At 38.6% G+C, this 27,462-nt stretch overlaps 1 protein-coding gene across 4 annotated transcripts in view; it reads left to right on the top strand.

Moving 5' to 3' along the window:
- Positions 1-27,462, top strand: part of LOC145998703 (putative transporter YutK) — a 176,988-nt gene that overhangs the window by 109,675 nt on the left and 39,851 nt on the right. For all 4 annotated transcript variants that reach the window (XM_083135187.1, XM_083135189.1, XM_083135188.1 and 1 more), the window contains 2 exons: positions 14,872-14,965; positions 26,768-26,927. In XM_083135187.1, coding sequence (XP_082991313.1) covers positions 14,872-14,965; positions 26,768-26,927 — 254 coding nt within the window. The remainder of the gene's footprint in view (positions 1-14,871; positions 14,966-26,767; positions 26,928-27,462) is intronic.

The following is a 27,462-nucleotide window of genomic DNA, read 5'->3' as shown; positions in this document are numbered from 1 at the left end:
TCGAAGAATACCACATTCTTCGGAATCGGTGCACGCAGGAAATACGAAAGAGAAAGTTTTCCTTTGCCAGGCAACTCTTAAACTATAGATCGCAACCGAAATCGCTGTGGAACAAACTTAAAATGTTCGGCGTTGGGAAAAAACGTGATAGAAATGAAATAATTGGCATTTCCACTGAAGAACTAAATGGTCATTTTCAGAACTCATCAGACATAAATCCTAAAATTAAGAAACGTACGATCGACTCCATAAGTGTTCACAAAACAAAAACAAAAATAGTTTTGATTTTTCTTTTATAACTCATGCTAAGGTCCAAACTGCAATTAATAAAATAAAATCCAATGCAACCGGAGCAGATGAAATTTCTATAAACATGTTAAAATGTATCGCTTCCCACATCTCATTTGCAATTGCAGACGTTTTCAACACATCCCTGTATACTGGCACATTCCCAAATATTTGGAAACTCGCTCACATACGCCCCCTGGCTAAAATCACCAACCCAGTATGCGCACAAGATTTTCGACCGATCAGTATTCTCCCCACTTTGTCAAAAGTATTTGAACACATCGTGCACGAGCAAATTTTTAATTATGTACAATCGAAAAATATGTTAAACCCCTTCCAGTCCGGTTTTCACCCACAACACAGCACCAGCACAGCACTCATTAAAGTGGTGGATTACGTAAGGTCAGCGATGGATAAGAGATATCTGACAATGCTGGTTCTCCTCGATTACAGCAAAGCCTTCCAAACCGTCGACCACGATATCCTGCTGGCAAAATTGTCATTGCATTTCAACTTCTCCCAACCCGCTGTTGACTTGACTCGCTCATTCTTAGCAGCCAGACAGCAATGCACATTAGTTTCTGAAAATAAGTTGTCATGGCTGCCGATAAATTGCGGTGTTCCCCAAGGAAGCGTTTTGTCTCCGCTACTGTTCCCCATGTACATAAATGACATATCGGAAACATTTCAATCAACAAATTACCATCTGTAGGCTGATGACGTCCAATATTACTTATCGTTCCCTAAAACAAACATCAATGTGGCCATCAAAGCTCTAAATGCTGATATTATGAACGTCTGCAAGTGGTCTCAGGCAAACGGTCTACGAGTAAATGCTGAGAAAACTAAATGTATTTTAATTGGCTCACGACACCTCATATCCACAACAGCGAAGTCCTCCATCCCGGACATTCTTGTAGACGGAAAACCCATTTCACTATCACTTTCGGTCAAAGACCTGGGAATTGTTGTGGACGAAAACCTCACCTGGAGTGACCATGTGAAGGCCATATGCAAAAAATCTTACGCAGCATTACACTCACTGTACTGCCTAAAAAACATCTTACCACAAGAGCTAAAGAAAACACTTGTGGAATCACTAGTTTTGTCGCAAATAGACTACTGCGACTTGACGTATGTTGACCTCAGTGGTGAACTAGCAAGACGTCTACAGCGAATACAGAATGCATGTGTACGTTTTATTTATAACATCAAACATTTTGACCACCTTACCCCGGCTTTCAAAGACCTAGGCTGGTTTGACCTTTCAACACGCCGTCGCTTCCACGCTCTTACAGCGCTCTACAAAATAGTGCATTCAAGAGAACCCCCTTACCTATTTTCACGATTTCAACCCCTAAGTGCAGCACACACCTTTGCTACCCGTTCACGAAACAACTCCCTGCTCACCATCCCCTCCCACAAGACAGCGTTTTACGGAAATTCCTTCACGGTCACTGCCACCAGAGCGTGGAACGACCTCCCCCAATGGCATAAGAAACTCTTCTTCTCACGGCAATTTCAAATCAAAATTAAGAAAGCATCTTCTGGAGGCAACTTATCAGTACTGAAAACAAGGAAAGAAAATAGAATGAAACTTTTCTTGATCTAAATTTGCAGGCCAAACACCGACCAACTTTTCTGTATTTTAAGTACAAGGTGGTTATAATTAAAGTGACGGTGTTCAGAGTGGTACAGCACGGGCTGTAATGAGAGTAGCAGTCTGAAACTTCGTAGATATGCTAATGAAGCAATGCGCTCGCGAATTATGCAAAAAAAAAAAAATAGTTCCAATTCTCGCCACCAGGGTAAAAAATGGCGCTGTAAGCAGTCAAAACGTGGTATAGTTACAGGAAAAAGGCAGGAAAGATCAAACACATGAGAACAATGGCTCTGGCATGTTTATTAGGAACTATGGTTACAAGAACTGTTCAATATGGCCTCCCAATTCAGCAACATGCTGCATTCGTAACACGGCATGGTCGACAGTTGCTCGCAGCATGTCTGGTGAAATCTGAGCGACATGTCGTTGTATGCTAGCCTTCAGATCAGGCAGAGACCGGACATGTCCCTGATAGACACGATCTTTTAAATATCCCCACAGCCAGAAGTCACATGGATTAAGGTCGGGGGATCTGGAAGGCCAATCATCTGGAAACTGCCTAGAGATGATGCGGTCATTAGTGAAGGTTTCTCGCAGCAAATCTTTCACGTGGCGAGCGACATGTGGTGTTGCCCCATCTTGCATGAAAATGGTGGTGTGTTCACAGTTCCGTTCTTGCAAAGCTGGAATCACGTGTTGCACAAGGAGGTCCCTATAACGTGCAGATGTCACTGTACACCTAACAGGCCCTCGAGGTGTCATCTCCTCAAAGAAAAACGGACCAAGAATGAAGGAGCTAGTGAACCCACACCATGCAGTCACGTAAACTGAGTGCAATGGTTGTTCCTGCACAACATGTGGACGAGTGGAACCCCATATGCGACAGTTCTGAGTATTCACTGTACCGACCAGAGTAAAATGCACCTCGTCAGTCCACAGAATATTCCCCGGCCACATGTCATCCACTTCCATGCGTGCCAAAAACCGATGGGCAAACTCACGGCGTTGTGGAATATCTTGGGGTTTCAATTGGTGCACAATTTGAATCTTGTAGGGATACCAGTGTAAAATGCACCGCAATACCTTGCGAACTGTTGACCAGGGGAGTGACAATTCACGTGCCACAGCTCTAGCACTGGTTGCAGAAGTTGAGGCGTGTGCTGCACGGTCAGCTACAGCTACAGCAACTTCGTCCACAACTTCCACGGGGATGGGCCGCCTTCCTCTCCCTGGTGCAACACCCAATTCACCTGTTTCCTCGAATTTCTTCATCATCTTCTTCAGCCCATTAATTGACATGGGCCCTCTTCTCAGCCCTTTCTGTTGGCGATATTTCCGCAGTGCAGCGTTACTATTGCTCCCATTCTGGTAAAACAACTTCACTAGCAGTGCACGGTCTTTCTTCGCAGTAGCCATTGCTTTTTACACGGGAAAAATCAAACTTTTAATGTTCGGTGAACATTCACATCACTAAAGGAAAAAAAAAGCAACAAGCGTCACCAACAACAACCAGGGAGCTCACACAATGGTTAGGCAATGTCACCGACTTTGACGTCAGAGTTACGGAAAATTCCACGTTTTGACTGCTTACAGCGCCATTTTTTACCCTGGTGGCGAGAATTGGAACTTTATGTGTGTGTTCATGCTGTACGTGCATTTTTTACGTTTCTTACAGCATATATGTGTATTTTTGTGTTTTGTCTTTTTGTGTTTTTTTCTTTTTTGTTTTTTCTTTTTTGTGTTTTTTCTTCTTTCTTTTTGTGTTTTTCTTTTTGTGTTTTTTTTATTTTCTTTGGTATTTTGATCTTTTATATTTCGTAAACTGTTAGATATTTCAACTAAATTTGTAAAATGTGAAGTAGAGATGGTTAAGTGTAAGAAAAGGCTTGTTCCATTAACTTCGCCATCCAAAAGAAGTAAATAAATAAATAAATAAATAGATTATGAAATTTAGAGTCTAAAGTGTTATGAAAATTCCACCTAATGGAAAACCATAACCAGTGCAATATTTTTAAAATGTTGTTAAGTATCATTTTGAAACTTGAAGTGATACTGTATTTTTCTATGAGAGCAAGATGAAAACTAGACAGAGTGTCATAGTACAAGACAAGAACAAGACAGACCTACTTCATGAGACAAGACCGAGAGAGACATTTGCAACATAAGACAAAGCCAAGATTGAGCCTGCCTCATGGCTAAAACACATTGCATTGTTTACTTACAATCCTAGCTACTGAACTTGGGGATGTGTGCAGTGGTACAAGAACAGGATGCACTCCACTCCCTCAAACAATTTTACAGATGAAAGATGACACCATTCAAAGAGCCTAATGTTTAGTAGCTAAATGCAAAAATCTTTTGTCCACATTATTTCTCTATCCAAAAGAATTCAAACCACCATGAATCCTTGTTTGTTTATTTGAATTGTTGTTTTAAGTCCACTTTATGCACAGAAATGCTAATTGGGACTAGACCTACAGTTTAAAGTGGGATCCATACCACTATGTGCCTCCACCTGGTATTGAACCCTGGGACCCCTTGATTACAAGGCAACAACTACCACTACGCCATCGAAGAGGCCCCACCATGAATCTATTGTGGGATTAGTTACCTCATATGATCACTCCTCTCGGAAAACTTTATGAGGAAGTTAAAAATGATTAAAATGAGTGCAAATCAATGGAATGAGACCTAGAACATCATCTGTTCTGGAAATGTACTGTGGTTTCTCTCTTCTTTTCCCAAAGTCAAACCAAGTACGTTTTCTTAAAAACCTGTTAAAAACGATCTTCAGAATGGTTATAAAATTTAAGAAGATTAAAAAATAATGTGAATATTGCCTTTTTTATCACCAGCACAAGGTTATGTAAATTTCACTTTAATAATTTAAAGCTGGAGAGAGAGAAAGAGAGAGAAAAGGGGGAGGAGGGAGAGTCATTAAAATTCTACCTGCAGATCACAGAAACAGACATTATATTATATATATAAAATATCGACAAATTCTCAAAGTACATATTTTTTTGTATTTGAGTAAAGCGAACAGAGAGAATTAGCAGCTTTGATCATGTACACTTCGCAACTTCTTATTTGACCGCCCTGAAAAATTTCAAAGTCCGGAATTCGTAAATTTGGCAGCATAGCGCTTCAGAGCCAACTAAGAGTAGCCAACTTTGCAACATTTCTTCTTCCTGAATGAAAACGCTCGTGAATTTTTTTTTCATTCTTTCACATTCCATAAAGTAAAGATACCCTAAAGCACTAATAAAATACATGAGTAGACAAAAAAATGTTAAGTAGAAATACGAATGTTGAAAATATTTCAAGATTCCTCGCTCTGAATTTGAAAAGAGGTAAATTTATGTGCATTTTGAAACACTGAACAAGTTCTCATCCACTTGGAAAGAATTGCCGTCACATTTGAATGCAAGGAGGCAAATTCATGATGATTTTATACGAATTTTTTATGAAAGATACCTTGCACAACACCAAACGATTCTGCAAAGTGTGTCTTTTCCTTGGTTATTGGCGAAAAATGGTTCGAAACTCCGGCACAATGTTTCTTCAACTGAGATCAACGTGCTTTACTGAGGTTTTCGTTAGAAATCTCCTGGAGTAGTTGGTTAGATGACAACACTTTTCATTTTTTACTGTTTTCGTCAAGATCAAAACATCGTAGGTTCAAATCCCACCCCTTCCTGATTATGTTTTCTTTTTTATTTACCGAATACGAAGTGTTGTAATAACGTAATATAAGATTATATGATATTACTGTAAATATTTATGCGATGCATACTCAGTGGCAGCGATTGAGTTCCAAAACTGATGGGGCAAGGTGTCAAAACTGGGGGTTTCCCTTGGGAGATAAGGTTTAGCATAGTGGGAGGGCAACTGTTCCTCTACCCCTCCCCCCCCCCCCCCCCCCGTCTAATCGTTGCCACTGTGCATGCCTCAAGTAATATTTCTACTAATGTTCTTAAACTTTCAGTGATTGGCAGGATGTAGGAAAAACTTATCCTTTCATTCAGCTGTCATAAGTTATGTTAACACATACGCGTATTTAAGAACTTATATGTCATTAATATCTGTTCTTAAACAGGATGTTGTAATCAAGGGGTCCCGGGCTCAACACCCGGTGGAGGCACGTTGCTTCGGATTCTAGTTTAAAATATAGATCCAGTACCGAATAGTCTGTCTGTGCAGCAAGTAGACTTAAAACAACAATAGAGAAACATATACAAATCAGCGGCGTATACTCTGGGTCATCTAGGTAATAGCAGATGACCCGGCTGTATTTCTTTTTTTTAAAAAAAAAAAATGTATATATATACACATTTCTTCCCAATTTTCTTCCAAACCAATTTCGATGCATACATTTCCTTTCTTCCAGCGCGCGAATACTTCCAATCGTTTGCCGCCGAATGTCCGGGAACCTTTCTCCAGCCGGTGGAATGTCTACAGGGAATCTCACCCTGACGTCATTCCTCCCGCTTCCCTTGCAACCCTTGGCGAGGAGGGAGGAGAAAGGAAAGAGGGGGAGGAAACATTGCTTTTCAGGCGCGGTGATTCCGTGCCCAGGGTAAGCTCCTTCTTGTGAGAGTCCACCGGTCGCACTCTCAACCTTCAGAGCCTCTCCATTCCCTCCGCTGAATAGGGAAAACATACCCGGTAGAGTGCGAAGAACAGGAAAACTGAATAACATGGGCAAACCAATTCTACGCTAATTTTCACTTTACATTTGCTTCTGTCTTGCTGATTTCTGTTATTTGAACATAAATTTATCAAAAGGGAAAAACTTAAATATTGAAGATGAAGCAAACTGAATTAAAATTCAAAGCTTAAGAAATTAAAGCACCTATTTGCTGACTCCCCCCAATCCTTGTATTTACAAAAATAGTGATTGTTTCTCCTCTCTAATCTTCAAAAGCAGCGAGAATACTTCTTTCACGGAACTGAATATTTTTTAAAGGGAAAGATATGAAAAATAAATTATATATATTAGTTAATTTAAGTTGCTATATTCAGCCTGTTTAGATTAATAGTGATGAAGATGAACGAATTAAACATAAACGAAAAAAACACATCAGGCACGTAACCAGGTGGAGGACTCGGGGGGGCTGAAACCCCCCCTCCCCGAAATCCTACAAATATCTAATTTAAAAAGTGTATAGTGATAATTAATTTTACTTCATTAGCAGGATTAAACACTTTGCATAATACGTTGTAATAATCTGAGATTCATCTTCAGGACTTCTAACCCCACTGTTTCAACTTTATGTGGCGGCTGCTAATAAGGGATGATCCCCATCCCGAAATAAAATTCTGGCTCTGATCTGCAATGATTCGAACTTTTAAAAACCTGTCATTTCGAGCTCGGAAAGGGATTTTTTTTTATCATTCATAGGGAATTTCTTTCTGAGCCAGGAGCACAACAACAGAAGTTTGGCGCGTGAAACTGAATGCGTGTAGTCGTTGGCTTCATGTTTATTATTTATTAAGGTGTTAGTGTTTGTCATGATAGTGCTGTATTAAAGGGTAATGGATGTGATACAAGATTTGCTGGTGAAACCTTTTGGAACAAGATCTTTTCAGGAGAAGTTGCAAATTGTTAATACAGGTAGGCCAGTGTCATCGCTTGAACTTATTTCTACACACAAAGACAAAAATCGGGAATATGTGAGGCATATTCGCAAGCAAATTATGACAAAACACCATGGTTGACAGGAAGTATAAGTGTTAATAAGCTTTGCATTTTTGTTGGCCGTGCTTACTTTTCGGGGCTGAAAAGAATGTATGGACGCGTGGCTGATACTGTAATCTTTGCAACACTTGTGTCAAACATGAAAAATCCAAAAGTCACATAACTTCCTTTGTTAAGCTGCAATCTTTCGCAAAGACACGTATTGACGTGAACTGGACAAACAGCGTGCTTTGGATGTGGTACGGCACAAGTGATCGGGTCCTGGAGTAAGTTGAATTTTGCACTTAAATTAATATTGCGGGTTTTTATTTCACTAGTGCACGTCTTTCATTTTATATTTCACAGGCTGTTTTTTATAGCTTTATAATACTGTCTTGTTTTATTATTTGAAATTCTACACGTATAGTAAACTGCAATAACGAGAATTAATTGATTGTGATCGTAGCAATAAGACAAATATTCCGACACAATATTCCTAAATCCAATATGGAGCTTGACATAAATTGCACGGAAACTTTTGGAGTTTGAGGATCAAAAGGTCGGAGATTACCCACTCGTTAGAACCAGCATACACCACTGATACAAATAGAATGTTCTTTGCTTGGAAGTTACGAGTGAGTAGCGTAACCCGGTCATAAAAATCTTCTATAACGGCTGAGGGCTCGACGTGCTGACCCCACGTCACCTCATACCAGTTGAAGAACTCACACCTCTAGGTAGAATTGTGGGAAGGAGACTGGCAGTCGGGAGATAGGCCAAGGCCCTATATGCTCGTCAATACTCGTCAGAAATTCAATCAAATTCATTCAGCTGTGCATCATAAGTTGTGTTAACACACATTATGAGTCAATAATAATAAGTTAAGAAATTGACAAGACGTTTCTGTACTGAAGGTAACTAGAGGTTGTTTTCTTGTAACGTCGTTACTGTGTCCAGCTCGGCATTGTGATTAAAATTACTCTATCTGCATGTTCACTTTCCTCTTACATAAGTTTTCCTTTCGCGAAAACATCGTTCCATAGTTTCCAGTTTCTCAATATATTTTTCTATGAAGTGTTGAATATAATTCTAGCCTGCTTTCCACAAGCTACACAAGTTCTTCCTCTCTCTCTCTCTCTCTCTCTCTCTCTCTCTCTCTCTCTCTCTCTGTCTCTCTCTCTCTCTCTCTCTCTCTCTCTCTCTCTCTCTCTCTCTCTCTCTCTCTCTCTCTCTCTCTCTCTCTCTCTCTCACTCAGAGGTGCAATGTAACATAATTTAAGAAGGCCATTGTTGCACAAACGATAAACGAACATGTGTTAAATTCGGTAAGATCAGCAGGTAAGGGAAGCTCGATTTTAGCTGCAAATCAGTGCCTTCGTTACAGGAAAATCCCCAACAAAGCAAGGAAATAACTAATGAATGGTTATGCTTTACGATCTTTAGGGTTAAAAATAGGTGATCTAAATCTTTAAAAGAAAACCGTTTTCCAGATAGAATAGGTGTATGCATGAATAGAAAACAAAAATTAAGATATTGTATTAGCTGTGGAGTTCATTCTGTTGTAGCTTTGTGGCACATCCGGTAAAGGCACCCATTTCCAGTTCCACTTGTGTCTTTGATTAGGGTTCGAGCCTCACTTCATCTGGATATTTTTATTTATATTGAGGCCTGTAAGACAATAATATATGAAAGGTTCCAAATTATTTCTTACACGAGTGTATTTTTTTTTTAATTTGTTAGTCCTGAAAAGGACTGTTTGGGAAAATTGAACATTTATTTAATATCTTGTCCAGTAGCCACCTGCATCTATGACATGTCTCAGGCGTCGAGGAACGGATTGCACAAGATGTCGAATATACCTGTGCGAAGTGCACACTTCATTCCAGGCATTGTTGACGTGGTCATATAGTTCATCACTTCTGCGAGGTGGTGGATCGGGCCAGCTTTCTTTCAAACATCGAACGACCTCGGCCCACATATTTTCAATTGGGTTGATGTCGCATCCCATGGGTGGCCAGTCAATTAGATGTATGTCGTTTCGTTCAGAAAACCAACGCTGAACGATGGCTGAATCATGGATGGAGGAGTGGTCTTGCTGGAAGTCAATATTTCCCTCGGGATACAAAGCTCGCACGCCAGGAACCATAACATGCTCCAAAATGTGCACATACTGTATCCCGTTGAGACGTCCTTCTATGTGGTGTAGGTCACCTCCGCCACCGAGAGATATCCAACCCCAGACAGGCACGCTCACGCGTCCACGCTGACGTGAGTTAGCAAAAAAATGGGGATCAAATCGTTGTCCTTGACGCCGGTAGACCAGAACCGGACCATCATTTGCAGTAGAAAATACTTTCTCGTCTGAGAAGATTACTCTATCCCAAATCCTATCAATATTTTCTTCAGCAAATGCTAGCCTATCAGTTCTGTGTGCATCCGTCAAGACCTCCTTCTTTGCTGCCCTTCGTGCCCGTAAACCAGAAGCAGCCAGCCTCCGCCGAACTGTCTGTGGGCAACCAGGAAAATCGGCCCTTGCCTTGAGTTGAGTGGCTGCTTGAGTTGAGTACTGCTCGCCAGCTAAACCAGGTGACAATCCAGCTCCCTCGATCAAACCGATCACTCTTTCTCTTGTGGATTTGTTGTAGTGCTCCATTCTTCGCGAGGTTGAAGAAAGAAATGTTGCATGCCTCTGTTTAGAGCGTAGTTCAAAGGAAATAAGGTCTTCTATTGGTATAGTTAATCACGTGATGCTGCAGTTGGTTCAAAGACGACTTCCAATTACATTCAGCCATGAAAAGTTTCGTACGAATTCATACCAGAAAAGGATGTCAAGAATAATAAAATAAATTTAACCATTATTTACAATTACATTACTTTCATTTAACAAATAAATAAAGAATAATTATGACAAATGTGCTACAACGAGTGCTCTTTACATCCATGTGTAAAAGTATTTGGTATTACTAAACACGCACACACGTTCGGAACATCTGTAGCGTAGTTGTAACGTTTCAGACAAGCATACATCTTCTTACGTTCATCTTTTCTCTTTGAGGTATTGGTTCAAACCCGGCTCTGCTTTCACGTTTTTTTTTATGTAATACTTAGTAAAGTTTTTGTCACAATTTTTTCGTCCACAAAAAAAACAATAAAAACAATAATTAAACGATCTTCTCCCCAAAACAATAATTGCAACATCATATTTATTCACATAATAAATCTATTCCACTCATAAAATTGATTCCTTCGGGTCTTAATGCAACATCACCGAAACATTCAAGTTTCAATGTTCATGTTGGAAATTGAACAATAAACAGTTTTGGGGACACATTGCTTTATATAAAACCTCATGTTATTATAGAAATATACACAAGACGTCGAATGAAAGTATGCGTAAGGAATACTCTTGAAACTCTAGAGTTGTAATCATGCGATTTGTTTTTCATAGAGTAATCTGTTATATTCAAGGTTAATTATTTCAAATTTTTTGTATTCAGTAAATATCGTACTTCTGTGTTCACTTCAACAGAAAAGAAATTGAGCGGCTAGGATTTGAACCTGTGATCTTTCATTTTAGATAAAAAAAATACACGTCTTACCAACTGTTCTACAAGGAAATAGACAAAAAGTTTCCTAACATGGTTGCGGCAACAACCACCTGCCAGTGCTCCAAACATGTCTTTGCCACAGATTGTGGATAAGTTCCTCTCTACACAAATGCCCGGTATTTTGCAGTGTATTTTAGCTCAAATTTTGCCTAAACTCATGCGAACTTTGATGAAGAGGATTTACCGGTTTATCAACGAGGTTATTTCTGGATAGGCTTCCGAGGTTTCGAGAGCTCTTTTATCTTCAGGGATTGAAGGGATGACGGATAACGTGCTTGTTACTGGCAAGCGTGGTCGTAACTGCGATTTCTCATGCTGCCGTATGTTATTTTCGGAAGGAGTATGGCATCGGACGTAAAATATATATATACTGTTCTTGGATGATCTCTCTGTGTATATCAGGAGGTGGCAGTAATGATGAAGCGTTTAGAATTTTCGGAAACCATTTCAATTATATTACTGAATCACGTGCCACGTGGAATGGCAGAATCAAGTAACGTATAAGCAAGTCTGAGGGTGGCTGTTTTGAATATTGCGAATTTGGTGGAAAGTTCGTTAGATATACTTTCTGTTGAAATAACAGTATTATTTTGTTGAAATTAGACAAGTATTTTGGATATAAAGCAGTGCCGAATTAATGATCATTCTCAAGTTTTGCATTTATTAGATGTCACGTAATATATAAATAGTTATTAGTAGATTTTTATCGCATCGGCCTCGGTCGCAAAAGGTATTTACTTACGTTTATTGGGGATTTATTATTAGATTTAGATGCATTGGAAGATCGAAGTGAGGGGAACAAGAACAGTCATTACTAAATAAACGACATCACATAACCAATCTTAGCGAATTGAATACATTAAACTCTCCCGTTCGTTACAAAAATTCAATACATCAATGTAGTGGATTATTTCCTATTATAATTGTGTGTGTTTGTGTGTTAGTATTTTGAAATAATTAATATTTTAGTTGTGGAGTGAAGAGCGTACACAATACTTATCTTAAATTCCATTACTTGATTGATGATTTGGTTTAATTTACTTCGCCTTTGTGACGTTTTTGGTTCATCGCGAAGATGAGAATGGGTGATGGGATGATGAAATTGATGAAGGAACACTTACAAAGAACACCCATGCCTGACCAGGATTCGAACCCAGGATTCAATACCATTACCTACAGCATCCTGAATGCATATATATTATATGTAAATTAGTCATAATGTGTGTTAACTCAGCTTATGACGAATAGCTAAAATACAAAAAGTTTTAACCTTAAATCCTGGCAAGCAACTGAATAAGCATTAACCTTCTTAGGGAGAAAATGTGCAGAAGAGACATCCCTTGAAGTGTGCATCGGATATTTTACAGTGTTGAAATATCAATTGTCTCTGTTTAGCACACACACACACACACACACACACACACACACACACACACACACACACACACACACACACACACACAAAAAAAAAAAAATAGAGGGTGGGATTTGAACTCGCGACCTTTCAAGTATGTTGAAAAATATGGATACCAGCGTCTAACCAACTGCTCTACGTTAACTTAATGACAACATTCCCTTACAAACACGTAGATGTTTATGATAAAATCGATCTTCCTGTGTTCCAGCATGTTTTCTCTACAAGTCGTGAAATAAATGATTTCTTTTAGATCTGTTCGATATTGTGCAGGGCATTGTAAATAAAATGTCGCATAAACTCCTCAGAAATTTGCCTCTTTCTACTCAAACTTGATGGCGATTTACTCCAGGTGGAGAAAACCCCTGTTCAGTGTTTCAAACCTATGTGATATCAAGTCGAGCACGCAGAATTGTTACAATTTCGCACGATTCTCATTCTTATTCTTATTTCAATTTACTATTTCAGTTTCAGTGTGTATTATATTAGCGATTGATAGTTTATAAGTTCATGGAATGTGCGAAATTGGAATCCTTTCACCGCAGCGTTTTTCGTCTAGTTGAATGACGAACTCAAAGTTGGCTACTCTCAGCTGGCGCGAAGTGCAATGTTGCTAAGTTTACGATTTTCGGACTTAGAATTCTTTCGGGGCGGTCAAATAAGAAGTTGAGAAGTGTACAGTGCAGCATCCGTCACAAGTAAAAGCACGTCGTCATGTTGAACACCCTCAGGCCACAACAAATTCATCGATCTATCAAAGAACTTACTGGATTGTGGAGAAATGAACTTTCTCCATTTGTTCACAGTTGACGAGAAAAAAATTACCAGGGTCACGTTCTTCCATCACACCAACTACAATATTCACAACATAACATCCCATAGAATGACTGGTTTTGTCCATGGACACCCAGATTTTCTTCCCTCGCACATTTTTTGTGATTTCTTTCATAGTGTTTTCATACAGACGCTTTACATAGTTTTTTCTTAGTGTAGAAGAGTCTGGTATTGATTTTCCCATATACTTCTCTAAAAATGCACGTAACTTTGAGTTGCTAATCTTGTATAGATGAATGTCAGCACAAACAAAAGCTTCACACAAATCTTGAAAAACTGTGAATCATTTAAAGACGAGCTACTCTGTCCAAGAAGCATTTGATGTACATTTTTACCCTCGCTGTGCCTAGCAAGCCCACGTTTGTGTTTTTCCCTGTTCACATGCTGTTCCACTAAATTTTTTTATCTGCAGCCACTTTCAAATCACAGATTTTATAATATGAAATTGTTCCATCAGTAGTGAACACACCGTCACCATACTGAGTAACAAAGCGTTGTAATTTTTGTGTAACACTTTCTTTGATTTTTGATTTGAAAGCAGATAAAGTCAATGATAAAATGCAATACACAAGAAAACTATCTGCAGGAAATGAACTCAATGAAGCTACATGTGCACTACAATCTTAAGAGAATATGTTCTATCCCTGTTCTCTCTAAGTACTCATGCATGTGCAACAAAGCTACAATACCATCCTTCAAAGGCATGGCAACTACAGTTGTCTAGTAAGCATGACAGCTCGCAAGCCTGCTTTCAGCCTGCACCCTTCCCCACCTAGTCTGACCTCGCCCACAAGTTTTCGCCTCTGCACATCGCTACTCGAGATAATTCGTTTGGCGACAATGTATTTACTGATAGAGGGGAAAATCACATTGCTTCAACAATACTGCACGGTATTGCTTTTTTTCTTCAAACACGGTCATTCAGAACTGTGCTGAGGCAATGAAATGAGAATCGGGAACCTCTCTCCTTCAAAGGGTTACATTTGTATTTAAAGTGCCCCTTATTTCACCAAAATGTAGAAAAATGCATAAGATGACTTTTAAAGAGGCCGAAAAATGACTTAAATGGTTTAGAAAGTTTAAAAAATGACCTTTACTCCAAAAAAGGGTCAAAAAATGCAAAGAAATGCCCTAACAAAGGCATCCCAACTTATTCACTTACATGTAAAATACATTCCTATCTGTTTATGCAACGTTTCTGCCTTACCAAAAAAAAAGATGCATTTGCATCAAAATCCTAGCCCTAGACATAAGTATCGAGGAAAGACTCCAAAGAGTAACAATCTGTTAACTTTGCCAAACTGTCTGTTTTTTCATTTCTGATTTAAAATGCTAAATCGATAACTTTTTTCTTTTAAAGTGACAAATTGTCTCCAAATAGTTATTTAACATGTGGCTAAATATAAATATAAGGGAAATAATGAAGGTTATTTAAAATTCTCTTCAGACTGAATCACCACTTCTTATCCAGCCGTACCTTCCACTGCTCACGAAGTCTGAAATCCATGCGATTATGACAGGAGGATTTGCTACCATCTCAGGTAATGAAAAAATAATTCCGGAACAATGTTTAGAAACTAATAAGGATTGCCATCCTTCAAAGTTATTTAATTCTGTGCATGAGTGAGGCCCCACCAGGCCTGAAAAGTCCAGGCCCAACAACAATACATTACAACATTTTAAATTAATTCAGTAAATAGCATTGTATTGTTAAAACAAATTTCAATTAAACAGTAAGTGGAGGCTGACCTTACTGCGTAACCACCCATATGCTTCATGTATACCATCAGAAATTGGTAAATAAATGTTCCATTGGTTTACACTTTCATCAATCATGAAATCATTGCCATTTCCTGCCTCTGGTTGGGTAAGCATAGAAGTCAAACCTCTCCATTTTCTTCTGGTCTTCCACCACTCGTCTCTTTCCACGATGTTCCAACCTTGTCCTCTTCTCCAAACACTCTCCACTATCTACTCTTTCCACTGACATCTTGGTCTCCCCCTTGGCTTTATTCCCACTCCTTGTGCATTGTAAGCTCTTACTGGTAGTCTTTCTGCATCCATCCTCTTCATGTGTCCCAACCATCTCATCTGTGCCCGATCTATCTTGTTTTGAAGCTTTACCACCCCAATTGTCTGTTGGATCTCCTCATTCCTTATTCTATCCCTTCTAGTCTTCCCGTCATGTCCGCCATCTTGAATTCAACTTCAGATTTTAAATGGGAAGGGGGTGATATATCAAATCAGGCTAGAATTTCATGAGAAATGCAATGGTGAAGGTTTTTTGATGTATCTTTAACCTGTAAAAAGTTATGTCTGAATTATTGTACCAATTTGTTCGTTTTCGAGGTGTTAGAAAAATACCTTAAAATTTGTTTAGCACATCGGTAATGCATCAAGATCAAAGTGACATCTAGGGAGAGAAGTTCGCATGTCACTGCACAAGACTTTAATTGGATACATCCATGAAGAGCTACGCATTATAAATGGTTGTTGCGAACAATTACCAGTGTGACGCTTCCATTAAATGAAAAGTCCTTCACAGTTTAAAGGCTAATGTTTATGTTCATAAGGAAGTTCATAAACAGAATATTCGATGCTTTTTATCTGATAACCCATTTTCGACAGATCAAAGCTGAATGGTTAGGTTAGGTTAGGTTATATGTCTGGAACATGATTGGTTAGTCAATTTTCCATCAACGGAACCTTAAATGCTTAGGGCTACTTGGATTTGTTAAATAAACAGGTTTTTTCAACCTTGCTTATGGAAGAAGGTACTTTTTACAGAGTTTTTTCAATAGGGAGGAACACCAGAACACTTATGGGAACGTTGTGAAGCAGTTTTTGTCCAAAGTTAGTTATCAGATGACAAGGGTCACATATTGTGTTTATGAACTTCCTTATGAACATAAACATTAGCCTTGTCACTGTGAAGGACTTTTAATTCAATGGAAGCGTCACACTGTAAATTGTTCACGACAACCATTCATAATGTGCAGCTCTTCATAGATGTATCCGATTAAAATCATGTGTAATGGCATGCAAACTTCTCTCCCTAGACATCACTTTGATCTCGATGCATTACCGATGCGCTAAACAAATTTTAAGGCATTTTTCTAACACCTCGATAAGGAACAAATTGGTACAAGAATTCAGTCATAACTTTTTACTGGTTAAAGAAACGTCGAAAAAACCTTCACCATTGCATTTCTCGTGAAATTCTAGCCTGATTTGATATATCATATCACCCCCTTCCCATTTAAAATTCTGAAGTTGAATTCAAGATGGCGGACATCAAGATAGCCGCCGACCGTGTGGGTGGCGTCAATGTGGTTCCCCCTTGGCCTGATAACGATTGGTCATCACCATTTCCATGTTGCTCACTGCAGTGTCCTTGTACCGAGGGCGTTAAGTGACTTTTTGAGCCACCCTGTATATTACCCTCTTGCATTTCATACATACGTACATCCTTGTTCCATATTAATCTTCTAACGCTTTGATAGAGTCCACCTCCCATTTGTCTTCTTCTGTTTACCTCCTCATCTATTCTTCCACTTCTCTCAATTATGCTTCCTAGATATTTGAAGCTCTTCACTACCCTCAACTCTACTGTGTCGATCTTTATTCTTCGTTCATTTCTGGCTCTGTTTCTTCTTGTTATTAGCACCTCGCTCTTCTCTGCACTGAATTTATTCTTTCTCTTCTGATTTCCTCATTTGAACTATCAAGCTGTCTCTGTACTACTTCTTCCCTGTTTCCCCATATTACTAAGTCGTCAGCGTACAACGGGGCCTTCATCTCTTCTTCCCCACTTCTTTGTTAATTGCATCCACTGTAATTACGAAGAGCAGTGGGGATAGAGCACTTTTAGTCCATTACTTATACTGATCCACTCCGTTCTACCCACTTGTGTTTTCACACAGCTCTGGTTGGCCTTGTATGTGCTCTGCACTCTACACACTCTCTCTTCCTTGACTCCTTTCTCTCTTAGAGCTTTCCAAATCTTTGTTCTGTCTATCCTATCATATGCCTTTTCTATATCTAAGAATGCCATAATCAAATCATTTTCATACTCATAGTGCCTTTCCTGTAATTGCCTTATGGTGAATATCACATCTACTGTTGATCTGCCTCTTCTAAATCCATACTGCTCCTCTCTCATGTTCAGCTCTGTCACTTCCCTTATTCTTTTCTCTAATATTTTCTCATACACCTTTGCTGAGAGGCACATTAGTGTTATTCCTCTGTAGTTTTTATATTCCTTTCTGTCCCCTTTCTTGAAATGGGAACTATTAGTCCCTTTGTCCAATCTCTTGGCACTTCTCTCTCTTGCCACACTGTTTTCAACTCTCTGTACAGCCACTACACACCAATCACTCCTGCTCCTAGTATGATTTCCACTGGCACTTCATCTACTCCAGGTGCTCTACCTCTCTTCATTCGCCTCAGTGCTTCCTTCACTTTTTTCCATGACAGATTCATTTTTTCCCTTCCTGTCTTCTTTTTCCTTCACTTCCTCATGTTCATTTCCTTTTTTCACGTTCAGCAATTTCTTGAAATGATTTCTCCACCTTCTCTTTATATCTTCATCCTCTTCTATAATGTTTCCCCTTTCATCCCTTAGCTTGCAGCTGTTTCCTCTTTCTCTTCTTCTTCCTCTCACTAATCCATACAATACTATCTTGTTCCCATACACATCTTCTTCTAGCACATTGGCCTATTCTTCCATCCACTTTCTTCTTTCCTCCTTTAATACTGTCTCGTCTCTTTCTTGTTTTCCATGTACTCTTTTCATGCATTTTGTGATTTAACTTTAGACCATTTTTTAAATGCATCATTTTTTTTCAATGCCTCTCGAGATCTTTCATTCCATCATGGTGTTTTTTTCTTCCTTCTTTTCTTGCTTGTCCTTCAACATACCTTTTCGGCTGCCTCTGTTCTGTCCTAAATCTTATCCATTCTGTTTCTACTCCTTTGGGTTCATCTCTTGGCACTTTTGTTCTCAATATTTCTTGATATTTCTCTGTTACAATTTCATTAATGTATTTGCCAAATGTACATAAATTGTCCTTTGCTCCTTCCCCCCTCCCCCCAATTAGAATCTGCTTCAGTGGAGATGGAAACTTATAACAGAGAAGCACTCACCACTACACCACTAGCAAGGTTCATTCACTCAATGAGTTTGTAGAACCAATTGAAAATTTCTTATCCACTTGGCTTTGCATCTGGTGGATATTGGAGATGATTGAACATTCGAATAGGGAGTTTGGGAGACAATTTTAAAAAAATGCTTCCTTCAAGTTTCTGTTCCCAATTCCTTCATCAGTATGTGTCTTGCATCAAGTTAACTGTTAAGAGTCTTTTAAACTAATCACAATTTGAATAGTTTTGGAGTAATACAAATTTTTCTATTGTTAAATTTTGATTATTACAGACAGATGGATCAAATGAAATTGTTTATGTCATGTTATACCATCATTTGTTAGAACCTGAGTTTCAGAAAATTTTGGACAAGAACCAGTGGTGTCTTGTGGCCTCAAATTTGGCCGGGGCTTATTTTTTAAAGAATTTAAAATATAATGACAATTCACATGAATTACAAAAAAATAGGTATTTTTTCTTCTAGGCTACAAAACTGGACTTACTTTTTTGAAAGAATTTAAAATGTAATGACAAATTACATGAATTACAAAAAAACTGGTATTTATCTTCTAAACTACAAAACTGGACTTATTATGTTTTAAAGAATTTAAAATATAATGACAATTCACATGATTACAAAAGAAACAGGTATTGTTGTGAAACATGCCTTTCAACGAACGTTGACTCCTGTTCTTCTGCTCAGCAAATTTTGTTATTACTTTTTCGTTGAAGCCCTCTATGTTTGAAATGTATTCTATCTCTATTGTAAACAAGTTCCAAGGCATTTGGTCTGTCTTGTCCCATTGCATTTCTTAAGCAGGTATTAATATGCTTCAATGTGCTGAAACATCGGTCAGATTCAGCTGTTGCCACTGGAGTTATTAAAACCATGTTTGTCATTTTTACTGTTTTTGAAAAGGTACCCTCTAAATAATTTTATATAAAAAATGAATGTAATCTACTGATAGAGTTTATGTTTTTCAACTCTTCACTACAATAAAGAACACGAAGTTACCTCTTCTATGAAGGGATAATAAATCTGGGAAGATGCCTCTGTTAAAGATTCTTCTCTTTCATTATGTCCTCATAGAGTAAGTTCATGTCGACCACAGAATTTTAAGCAATCAATAATTCTATTTAATATATGCCTATTTTTCTGGACAAATTCATTGTGTCTTGTAATTGACAGCCTATGTCCTTCATCAATTTGTGTTCGAACATCAACCCTGCCAAACTCACTCAAACAAAGCGAATGAAAGCCACCAAAACACTACAGAACAACACGCGAGATTGAACGCGATGCAACGGAACTAGCCCCGAATCAGCACTCAAATCCATTGGACTCTCCCCTCCTCTCTCTGCTAGCACGTGACCTTCACTGTAGCATAGATGGGTGTAGGCCACGCCTTCCTTTGCGACGTGCCCCGGAAAGCGATAATTGACATCAATGCCGCTAGGAGCGCTGTCGTATCCATTGCAACAGACGATGAATTTACGTGGGTAAAAATCACCTTTTAAAAGACTGTGTGATAGTTATGCGTTATGGTGATTGATAATTACGTGAATACGTCCGTTTTTCTTTAGGCGCTAAGCCCCGGAAGCCCCAAGGGACGAGATGCCACTGACAAGAACATTGTTCCTCTTTGATTATTATTTCTGTAACCAGGATTTATTGTTAGAGTGACCCATGAGGCTAAATATGTCTCAAGGTACAGACCTTTCCAATTACTATGTCTGTCCTGACCTGATAATTGGTTTGTTGAATTGAGTTATAACTTGCTAGATGGATGGCCATGAAATTAGGCAGGTGGCAGAAATTTGCGCCATTGTCACGTTGAAGCACAAGCTCTTGTGTTCGGAGGTTTAAGGGAATGAAAGATCTCGTTCTAGAGTTTGTCTTTGTAATCCATGTGATACAAACTTACAGTGTTTGCTTGAAAGGTCAGAGGTGACAACTGTATGCCTCGAAGAAAGGTCAGCCTGTTGCCTGAACTAGGCAATGCAGCCTGGTTGATGTTGCCACATAGTGCGTGGGAAACACAGAGAGAGAGAGAGAGAGAGAGAGAGAGAGAGAGAGAGAGAGAGAGAGAGAGAGAGAGAGAGAGAGAGAGAGAGAGGAGAGAGACAAAGTAATGGAAGGAAGCACACAAGTGTCCTTTTCCAGAATTGCTGTTTGACAAAATACTCATTTTTGGACACACATACTAGGAATTCAAAATGGGTTTATTATGTACAGTTAGATACATTCTCATGTTATTCTAATTATTTCACTAGCATCAAGACTTACTTTTCTTGTTGTTTATAATAAGTGTGTCTTTTTCCACCTTGTAGATTTCATCTTCTGAAGCAATGTTCCACACAACTATGAAGAGGCAACCTAACTTTGCTTCCACAGAAGTCACATAAGAAAAACAAAAATACAGAACATTTTGTGAATATTTTGGAGGAACACTTATTGCACACTTACAATTAGACCAAACCACAGAAATTCCTGTATGTGATAATTGACTGATGATGGCACTGAGACAAGACTGAGGCTTTAAAAATCCAAATGAGAACAAGACTAGACACTTCAAAACTTGTTGAGACATGACCAAGGAAAGACCTCTGCAAAATCGAAACAAGATCTAAACTTAGTATTCAAGACTCTGTCTCCGAACTTGGGTAAATTACATATACAGTGCATTTTGAAAAGCAAAATTACTTTAGTTTGCAACTAATTTAGGCATACCAAGCAAATACTTGAGTACTTATAGGCCATGCATTTTATTCATAATAAATGGGGAAAAAAAACTAAGTTGCTGACCAAGGAAGTTTATTAAGATATTTTTAGTTTAGTTCCTCGTCTGAGGAAGACCCTGATACAGAGTTGAAACGTTACGTGTTAAGTGTTTTTATATCTCAATAAACTGCCTTGGTCAGCAACTTAGTGTTTTTAATGTGGAAACAAGGCTTAATTATACTATAATAAATGGAAAGTTAATCCATGAGTGGCAACTGTGGACCTCTACAGCATGATTGCAGGATAAAATTCAGTTTTCTGAGGGTTCATAGTGTCTAAACAAAATATCAAACAGAAGTTAGCTATGAGAGTCCAATGAAAACCTTAAAAGTCGAATAAAATTGTAGGACAGACTATATACAGCCCAAATTTACATGAGGTATCAATCAACTATTATTTACAAAATGACCTCAAGGCTTCAATACTAATCAAGTGTGCTTCAAAATGTCATTTTAAAGATGGCGCCTCCTATATACACTTGCACCAGTGAAGGGAGTGGTTTCTTGCACTCTGACAGCCTAAAAATTACAGAAATTTCTTCGCAAATGAAATTTCAATATCTCTGTGCAGGCTTACCACACCAGCAAGTTTACTAATGGAGGAGAAAGTTTAATTTAGTTTTAGTTAATTTAATTTAGTTCTTCGTCTGAGGAAGATCCTCATACAGTTTGCAGGCGGATGGGTGGAAAGGTCTTCACAGTGGCACATCACTCATCAGTGACTGCACGTGGACCTCAAAGACTTATTCTTCTTAAGGTATACAGGCAGGCCCGTACCCAGGATTTTTTTTGAAGGGGGGGGGGGGGCAGACCCACAGGTGAATTTGAAATGAATTTTCTCTCATATTATACACTGTAGAGAAATTTGCCCATTTTGTTACGAAATGTTCAGACAATTTTTATAATGTACACAGTATTCTACAGAAAGTCCTACATAACCAGTACAATGTCTGTAGTGGCGCAAAAGTCCTTCTTCCCTTATAGCACGTAGTGTCAGAGCCGAGGCGAAAAGGTCGGGACATGGATTAAAAGGAATGGACTGTCCCGACTAAATCGGAACATCGGATAGCCTTGCATTAATGGTTATAGAACTAAAATAGCCCAATATTGCAGACTGCAGACTTGTAGAGCCTGTCTCTGTCCAGAAACAACCTATTCATTTGTGCAAGAACAAATTCGAAATTCATGCACAATTTGAAATACCGTCAACATAATTTTTCTATGTTCAAATTAAAAATTTTCATGGTTCAAGGCAGGGGCTGCTGCTCCCCCCTTTGGGTACGGGCCTGTATACAGGCTCTAACACAAAGTTGAAAATATATGTAGATGAGCAATAAGTCTGTGTTAAAATGCAGAAAACTTGTACAACCCTACATACATAAATCTACTAGACAAGAAACAAAGACAAATTAAGGTTTTGGCTCTCCCTTGTATTTTCCTTGATGACTTGCATATGCTGATTAAGTTTGTATGGTGACACTTTGTGTGTGTGTGCATGTATTGCTTAAACTAGCCTTGATACACAGTGGCGTATGCTGGTTTCAAAACCTGGGATCTCTCTTCATATCATAATGTTCAAATGGGAGGCTCCTCTTCGTTCAATTTCTTGGATTTTGAAGTGATGTGACATGCACATACCTTACAATTTACAAATATAAGTATAAAAAATGTCAGTTTCATTAATATAGAAACAGTAAGGAAAGGATTTAAAATATTTCATGCTTATTTATAAAATAGGCCCATGTTATGAAATATTTAAGTAGGCTTACATGCAAGAATAAAATACATAATAAACTTCTTACCTTGAATATTTCATTTGAACAGAAACTCCATTCTTATCTTACCGACCTTTGTGGTCAAATGATTATTAGTACAGCATACTACAATGCCAGGGCTCCCGGGTTCAAATCCAGGCCTGGGCATGGATATTCTTTGTGAATGTCCCTTCATGAAATTCATTGTATTGTCATCATCCTCTTTGTTGTGATTAACTAATGTGGCAGAAAAGCGACACTAAATAACAAAACTAAATCAAATCCATTCTTCTCTTCTTTGGGATGCCAGAGGCCTGCACATCTTCACGATTTGAAGCTTATTCTCACACAAAAGCCAAGTAAATTGTTTCATCAATAGTTTGTTAATTATATCATTCATTTTCGTTCACTACATGACACACCCCAGATCATTCAAAACATATACACTAGCGGCAGAAAGTTTAGACTCACCTGTAAAAATTTGTAATTCACTGAAAGTAAAGTTTAAAATGTGACAACAGGTGACACTACTGTGCTGGAATTTCACTATTGATATTTATAGAATGTTTTTAAAGCTGTTTTGATATGTCTTGGAAATTTTAATCTATTTATCGAATGATGTTTATGTAATATCAGTGTGCAGTCCTCTTCTATAAACTTTTTACTCTGTTATCAGTATGCTGTTAACAAGTTCTCACTATCTTTTAATACATTCTTGCTCTATATTAATCTTCAACGTTGCAATGATATTACTGATTGTGTGAGTTACTGACCAGTTATTGTGGGGTCAGTGGTACTTATACCAGAAGTGATTGTGTGTAATTTTAACCTACAGTACCTGCTATTGTCGTGCTATGTGTATTTGAACCTTGTGAAGTATTAGTGCCCAATTGGACGTAAAGGCGGGAACAAGTTCACATTTACCAGCAACTATGGGGGAAAAGGCTAATATAAGCCAAGAAATTAGGGCCAAGGCATGTGCATATAAGGAAATTGAATGGTCAAACCGACAAATAGCAAAACAATTAAACATTTACGAATGCAGTGTCTGTAGAGCAGTTATACGAAGAGAGGAAACTGGCAGTCATGATGATCGGCCATGCTGTGGGCGTCGAAGGAAGATGTCTATCATCGAGAACAACCACATTGTCATCCTCAGTAAGCGTGACAGAAGGCATTCGGCAGTGGACATATGCGCAGAAATAAATAAAGCCAGAGAGCAACCAGTGTCTGTTACAACAGTGAAAAATCGTCTGCGTGCAGCTGGATTATTTGGTCGAGTAGCAGTTCGTAAACCATTGTTGAAAGCCATACACAAGGCTAGAGTGGGCCAAAGATCATGCTAACTGGACCATCGAACAATGGAAACAAGTACTTTGGACGGATGAATCAAAATATGAAAAATTTGGTTCTAACATTTGCCAATACATTCATCGCCACCCTGGAGAAAGAGTTTTGGAAGCTTGTATTATTCCAACAATGAAGCATGGAGGAGGAAGTGTCATGGTATGGGGATGTTTTGATAACAATATGGTTGGTGCAAGGAACACTGGAACAGAAACAGTATCATCGTATTCTTTCACGCAATGCTGTACCATCCGGGACAAGATTAATTGGTCGAGGATTTGTTCTACAACAGGATAATGATCCTAAACACACATCAAAATTGTGTAAGCAATATGCCGCAGGAAAGGAAGCCGAAGGAGCATTGCAGTCAATGATTTGGCCTTCCCAATCACCTGATTTGTCACCAATTGAGCTATTGTGGGAGGAACTTGACAGGACGGCAAAAGCAAGGACCCCAAGCTTTGTGGAGGAGCTGTGGCAGTGTCAACTGGAAGCCTGGGAAGGTATGAAAACAGAGAAATTAGAAAAACTCACAGCAAGAATACCACGCATATGTAAAGCTGTGATCAAATCAAGGGAAGGACACATTTACGAACAGGCAGTGTGATGAATGCATTTTGATGCCTTTTTTTAACATTTTTAACTTTTTGTGAAAAATTGATGTCTTCTATACAGTGTTATATGTAGGTTGGTGTGTAACATACCGATACAATTTCAAATATATGCACTATGAAGAATTTATTATTATTATTATTATTATTATTATTACAGCATTATATTTTCATTTAAACAAAAAATTTCATAGGTGAGTCTAAACTTTCTGCCGCTAGTGTATAATTAAATCACTCAGTACAGTAAATAAAATCCATGCAAAACGGATTCAATGTGATTTCCCACTCGCAAATGGGCCTGGCCTTTGTCATCTCCAGTCATAAATAAAGCAGTCGAATGTTTCAAAACCTCTTGGTTGGTTGGAAAGTGAGGTCAGCCAGCGGCCTCTCGCTTCTGCATGTGTTCAATGGGACAGTGTTGTTCTTGCCCTAGAGGAAATTTCCCTGTCACATGCGACCCTTTTCCCATTCCTCCGATTGTAGTTTCATTTCAAATTTCCCTTTCCTGGGAAAAATCCCTTGCTGGTTAGTGATTTGGCATCTCTGTAAGGCTTTATCTCCATGGTAAAATGAAGACTTCTCTGTCCAGCGCTTTGGCTAAAACCACCGCTAATACATCACGTGTTGCCTCCAGGTGCTGGTCGGAGAAGAATCTAAAAGAAGAAGCCTGGTGATAGCTTAACGTAAAGGTGCCCATAAATTATTGTTTTCACCATGGTCATTATTTGCTAGTCGATTATTTGCTGTACTTAGTCTGGCCTTCGGAGATACCCTATCTAGCCTAGAACATATGTGCCTGTTGATACAAGACTGGAGCTTGCTGGCCTCTGTGGTGGAGTGCTATGCATCACATGCTTTGAAGCCCAATGTCCCAAATTCGAACCTTGGTTAACCCCTTAAGCGGGGAGCACGAATTGTGCTCGGGCTTTTGAATTTGGCGGCTTTTTGTGCTTTTCAGATCCAGTCAATGTTCAAGTAGAGGGGAATTATTTTATTTAAATGGATATACAGTAGTACATACATAGATACATTTCGTTTTGTACAGTTTTGTACAGTTTGCTTGAATGTCTGTGTGTTCATTCACCTTTCTCTCATTTACAAGACATGTAATGTTATAATGTTATAATGTTGTCCAAAGCCATGTGCCCTCTTGTACAGGCCCAGACTCTCGGCTCGCTGAACTGGATACTAAGATTCAACACACGATTTACTTTAAATTATGTGTGCAGTAGTTTCAATTCAAATTTAGGTTTAAGTTACACACACACTCTCACTCACTCACTCTCTCTCTCTCCCCTTGACAATGTAGTGAGAAAGTTAACTTTAAATTATATGTGCAGTAGTTTCAATTCAAATTTAGGTTTAAATTACTCTCTTTCTCTCTCTCTGTCTCCCCCTTTTACAATGTAGTGAGACAGCTTTCTTTAAATTGTGGGTGTAGTAGATTCAGTTCTCATTTAGGTTTAAGTTACTCTCACTCACTCACTCTCACTCTCTCTCTCTCTCTCTCTCTCTCTCTCTCTCTCTCTCTCTCTCTCTCTCTCTCTCTCTCTCTCTCTCTCTCTCTCACACACACACACACACACACACACACACACACACACACACACACACACACACACACACACACACACAAACAAACAAACAAACAAAAGTTGTAGGACTCGAATTAATGAATGTTCAACCCTTTACTGTTTCATTCTTTCAGGGTCTGTGATGGCAGCGTACATAAATTTCAATGTTCCTCCTGCTCATCTCCTCACAGCATCTGTGATGTCAGCACCTGCTGCCCTTTGCTATGCAAAGCTCTTTTACCCAGAAACAGAAGAATCAAAAACAAAGAAAGAAAATATTTCCATAGGAGGAGGGTAAGTTTTAATAAACTGGAAACGAAATTTACACACCCTAACAAATTTCTCTCTAGTAAGTATGTCAGTTGATTCTTATTAGATAAATACAACCATGTTGAAGTGATCTAAGTTTGGCCAGGCACATTTTAGGGTGGGGTGGAGCAAGTATGTCGGAACATTTTTCAGTCAATGTCATCTTTTCATATGAGGTATTGTGAATATTAAGGGCATAGTCAACAAAAGTTTATATTATTTTTTTGTTGTTGTGTCATATACAATGAAGAAGGAAGTCGTGCAATGTCTGACGGGTGTTTGCTCTGGCTCTAAAACAGTAGAACCTTGAATTTACGTTTTTCAGAGGACCAAGTTGAAAGATCTTAAAATGTAAAATCTGGGAAAATTTTACAGCCTTATGCCCTATTGGAACAATGAAGATTGAATGTATAATGCAGGAAAATGTATACTGTACTGCCGGCGTTTTAGGACCTTGTTATATAAATATGTATATTCCACTTGATGTAGAGCGACATTCATGCTGAACTTATTGAAACAA

This window comes from Lepisma saccharinum, chromosome 14 (assembly GCF_977018435.1).
Source record: "Lepisma saccharinum chromosome 14, izLepSacc3.1, whole genome shotgun sequence".
Lineage (NCBI taxonomy): Eukaryota > Metazoa > Arthropoda > Insecta > Zygentoma > Lepismatidae > Lepisma > Lepisma saccharinum.
Note: the sequence above shows the minus strand (reverse complement) of the source record. Positions and strands in the feature narration are given on the sequence as shown.